The sequence below is a fragment of the Hetaerina americana genome, unplaced genomic scaffold (genome assembly GCF_022747635.1).
Source record: "Hetaerina americana unplaced genomic scaffold, ioHetAmer1.1.p SCAF_22, whole genome shotgun sequence".
In the NCBI taxonomy this organism is placed as follows: domain Eukaryota; kingdom Metazoa; phylum Arthropoda; class Insecta; order Odonata; family Calopterygidae; genus Hetaerina; species Hetaerina americana.
In genome coordinates, this window is record NW_027286786.1 from 4,762,989 (window position 1) to 4,768,119 (window position 5,131).

General features: G+C 43.5%; 1 protein-coding gene across 1 annotated transcript; it reads right to left on the reverse strand.

Annotated features, from left to right (window-relative positions):
* Nucleotides 1-4,017: 4,017 nt before the first annotated feature.
* LOC139689330 (uncharacterized) lies at nucleotides 4,018-4,902 on the reverse strand. The gene is made up of 2 exons (XM_071586414.1): nucleotides 4,413-4,902; nucleotides 4,018-4,031 (listed from the first exon to the last, which is right to left on the reverse strand). Exons 1-2 carry the CDS (start codon nucleotides 4,900-4,902, stop codon nucleotides 4,018-4,020), a joined length of 504 nt encoding a protein of 167 aa, XP_071442515.1.
* Nucleotides 4,903-5,131: the final 229 nt, after the last annotated feature.

The window sequence follows — 5,131 nt, forward strand, 5'->3', positions numbered from 1 at the left end:
CACCCCCAAGCCTGCCTCAACTACAGACTCCCAGCCTCTCTCAACCTGTACTACCTACTTCCCAGGCATTTAGTCCCTCAAATTCATCCTCAAAGATCTGTTCCCCATCCTCAAAAATCACAACACTTCCTCCAACCTTCTTCCCAAATGCCCCTCTGTCACCTTCAAACGTCCCGCCAACCTAGCAGATATCTTCAAATCCACCACGCCGCTCTAAAATCCCCTCACACCCCCAGAGCCATACCCACTCCATGTCATCGAGGATGATGTAAAACCTGCCCTATTTTCACCACTCCATCCCACCATTTAACTCTCCCCCGCCCTTCCCCCACTCCTCTTGCACTTCCAAGAATATTGTTTATCTTCTGACCTGTAAACTCTGCCCGGCCTTTTACATAGGCCTTTTACACCCCTGAACCTTAGGATTAACAACCACCGCGCCTCGTGCAATCTCGCCTCCCCGTCCGCGGGTCTCCCCATCCCTAAACATGCTTCCCATCATAAAACCCCTTTCAACCAGTGTTACAATGTTTCCGTTCCAGCGTCCCTTCCCACATCCGATAACTCTATAGAATTAAAAAATCTTGAAATGGCATTCATTTGGCTCTGTATGGCCTATCAGCATCCGGGACTCAATGTCGTTCACTGATGAGAATGGTCTGAATTGTCACTTTGTGGAAGCGATGCATATCGAAGAGGTGAATACTTTGTTTTTCCGCATGAGATTTGGTGTGCGTGGCCTTTGTTTCGACTTGTAGGGTCTTGATCACGACTTTGTAAGTTGGAACCTGGGTCTCGGATGTTGCAATAGTTGCGGTGAGCAGATTGTTTTCTTTTCCGATTTTTTGTCTATTCCACCTCCTCCCTCTCCCTCCTTCCCTAGCTCTGCTCCCCTCTAGCCTCTACTCTCCCTTTCCTCTCCCCCAACTATTCCTCTCATCCCTCCTCCGCCTCCCGTTCTCCCCTTCCCTTGCTCTCGCACCCCCACCTCTACTCTTCCAGCAGGCGTTACTTCTATATCTTCCGATGAGGATGGAGCAGAATTCCGTCGAAATGATTAAGAAGTAACGTGTGAGCGGTGAAACAAATTCAGACTGATTTAAAGGCTAGTTTGGATTTGGCAGCCATTCGAGTTAGACGTGTTTCGTGATTTTCGCTAACATGGAAAAGAGCAGTATCGTTCGATAATTCGCTTTTTGTTTTTGGATGGGAAGAAATGCGAGGAGATAAAAGCAAAGTTGGATGCTGTTTATGGGGACACTTTGCCATCTATGACCACAGTTAGATATTGGTTCAACGAATTTAAACGTGGGCGAATATCTGTTTTTGATGAGGAGTGACCAGGACGCCCGGCAGTTACCGAGGAAATCATTCAAAAAGTCCACGCCATGATTCTCGCTGATTGACGAACGAAAGTGCGCGAAGTAGCAGAGGCCGTGGGTGTGTCGACCGGAACGGCAATTAATATTTTACATGATAAGTTGGCGATGAAAAATTGTCGGCCCGATGTGTGCCGCGATTGCTCACGGTGGACAACAAGCTGATCCGGCTGTCAACATCGAAGCAATTTAATCGAGATCCGAAGGTGTTTTTGCGTCGAGTTATTACAGTTAATGAAACCTGGATTCATCATTACACACCAGAAATTAAGCAACAATCAAAACAATGGATTTCTCCCGGTTAATCTGCTCCAAAGAAGGCGAAGATGGTCCGATCGGCCGGAAAGGTCATGGCGACGGTTTTTTGGGATGCAAATGGCGTCATCCTCATGGATTTTTTTTTAGAAAAAGGAGGAAAGATCACTGGGAAATACTACAGTGAGTTATTGTACCGCTTTGACCAAAAATTGGAAGGAGACACGGCCGCATTTGGCGAAAAAGAAGGTGCTGTTTCACCACGATAACGCACCAGCACATTCATCCAGAGTTGTCGCCGCCAAACTGTATGAACTACGTTACAAATTGCTACCGCAGCATCCGATTCGTATTCACCCGATATGGCCCCAGCGACTTTTTCTTATTCCCTAACATGAAGAAATGGCTCGCGGGTAAAAAATTTAGCTCAAACGAGAAAGTAATCGCCGAGACATCGGCGTATTTAGTAGAGTTCGACTAATTCTATTTTTAGAGGGGTTAAAAAAATGGCCGGAACGTTGGGAGAATGGATGCTAAAAGGGGAATGTTGAAATTTAAAAAAATATTTTTGATAAAATGGATTCTTCATTTCTTACACGGGTACTTATTGAACCGCCCTCTTGTGTGTATATATATATCAGTGTGTGTATATAGACTTGTCGTGTGTGTCAGTATGTCAATCCTAGGATTGGTTTACTGCAGCCCCCCATTCCACTCCATTTAATGTCCCTTCCTTCAATCCTTGATACCCTCTCTGTTTTACGTCCTTCTTAATTTGTTTTATGTGCATGTCTCTTGGTCTTACCCGTGGAATCTTCCCTTCTATTATCTTCCTAACCAATCCATTGTGCCTCAATGTGTGTCCAATCCATCTATTTCTTCGCTGTCGTAGAGTTCTTCATATGCTCCTATTCTCTTCTTTATACTTCCTCGTTCATTACTTTGTCTGTACATTTAATCTTAAGCATTCTCCTGTAGCACCATGTTTCAAAGGCTTCTATTCTTTGCTGGTCAACTTTTCCAATGTTCCGAGCATGTCTCATGCAAGTCTCGGAACCATATTATAATGCACAATGCTCCGCACGAAAGTCTTGGCGAATTGCTTCCTTGTTTCCAGTCTTAGATTCTTGGAACATATTAATTGCCTCTTCTTCATGAATGCGTTCTTAGCTTGGGCTATTTTCCCCTTGATGTCGGTTGAACTTCTCCCATCCCATGCTGCTGCCCAGGTACGAGGTCCTTTCAAAAAGTATCTCGACTTTTGTGTTTTTTCAAAAATTATTTATTTATTCATGAATATATATATATATATATATATATATATATATATATATATATATATATGTATATATATAGCATTGTTTTGATAAGCTTTGTCGCACGTTACATAAAGTGTGCTATTAGAGAAATTTAAAAATTTGGTATGGGTTAAGGCTATGTATATTACTTTTTTCTGTTAAATATGATATACCCTTTTGGTAAACAACTAAGAAAATAAGCTCCTATAAAACAAAATGTTTATTCACACAAAATTGATGCTGATGGATCAGCTGAGTGCTTAAATGAGTATGATCAAGAACATGTAATGCTTGTTAAACATCCCCCTTAACCCTAGATTCATAAACACACGTCTCTCATACACCCTCAACTAAAATAATTCTTACAGCGCATGGCGCGAAAGAGATGCAAATACATACGTCTCAGTGCCTTCCCAGAACGACGAAAGCTCACTTTGGCGCGTACACGTATAGTTTGGGATATACTGAGCCCGAGGTGTCCGAGATAATATTGTTTATGAATAACATAACTTTTTTTGTTAACTTAACGAGTGTATACCATCAAAACCTGACAATTATGGTATAAAAACTGTAGTTCTCTGTGATTCTAAGACGTGATAGATGCAATACCATATATGGAAAAAGGTACAAATGCAAATGGAGAACCTCTGGCATCTTTCTTTGTGAAGCAACTTACGGAAACTATTCGAGGCAGAAATTGTAATATGACTAAGGACAATTGGTTCATGTCAGTACCATTGGCAAAAGAACTATTGCAGGATCCATATAAATTAACAATTGTCGGTACAATTAGATCTAGCAAGCGCGAGATGCCGTCGCAACTTGTGCAGCCAAGACGAATAAGATCTTCCATGTTTTGTCATGTTGGAAACTCTACATTTGTATCTTTCAGGCAAAAAAAATGTTTTGCTTCTATCCACGGCTCATGAAATTGGCACTTTGTCGCCATCTGGTAAGCCGGATATTACAGAGTTTTTAACTCGACCAAAGGCGCCGTTGACACACTTGATCAAATGTGCCATAATATGTCGTGCAACAGAAAAACCCAACGATACGGTATATTAAATATGTCCATATTCAATTCTTTAGTCATCCTTATCTACAATAATAGGCGTAATAATAAAATACCACTGACAAGTCGAGCATTTATCAAAGAAGCGTCAGATAAGATGATAGAGCCTTAGTTTCGGCGTAACACCAGATAAAATCAGATAACATACAGGAGATGGAAAAAAAATGAAACGCCCCTAAGTCACAAAGTCAGCTAAATGCTTGGGAAAATGCACTCTTCTCTGTGACCGTCTAGGCTGCGGTAATATGGGAGGCTGCTGAGGAACGGTAGGATTGGTCGCCCTAGGTATGATAGCAGCAGGGCAATGTGGCACTAACCATGGAGTTTCATCAAACTGGGCACAAGACACGTCATCATTAACAACATACGCTGGATTGACGCGGTCAATTGCCACAGATACCTCTCTACCCTGGATTTTCAGCTTGAATGTCTCGGGACCACGCTGGATCACTGGAAATGGCCCATCGTAAGGAGGATCCAACGACGGATGGAGCCTATCATTTCTCAAAAATACATGGGAAACAGTTTCCAGATCTTTAAACATGAAAATGTTGCGTGCTCCGTGTCGAGAGACTGGCTGTGGCTGGAGTCGGCGAAGGCCCTGCCGCAGGGTGGTGACATAATCTGCAGTAGCAGCAATGGCACTAGTGGAAGGGGAAAAGAATTCTCCAGGAAGCCGAAGTGTTTGGCCATAAATGACCTCTGCAGGCGTTTCCTGAATATCTTCTCTAAATGTGGACCTCAGACCCATGAGAACCACGGGCAGGACATCGGTCCATTGGTTACCACCATGGCAACGGATAGCTGCCTTCAACTGGCGGTGAAGGCGTTCCACCATCCCATTGGCTGCAGGGTGATAGGCTGATGTCTGCCGGTGCTTTGCCCCCGTCAACTGCATCAGCTGCCGGAACAAGTTACTTTGAAATTGCCGCCCCTGGTCTGTGGTGATCCGAACGGGAGTTCCAAAACGTGAAATCTACTCCCGGAAAAGGATCCTGGCGGCAGTTTCTGCAGTGATGTCTTGAATTGGGAAAGCTTCAGGCCACCGGCTGAAGCGATCAATACATGTCATTATTTGGCGAAAACCATGGCTGCATGGAAGAGGCCCAACAAAATCTATGTGAATA

Bases quoted from the DNA above. Each gene is read 5' to 3' on its own strand.
- LOC139689330 (XM_071586414.1), bottom strand. From the start codon at position 4,902: ATGCAGTTGACGGGGGCAAAGCACCGGCAGACATCAGCCTATCACCCT.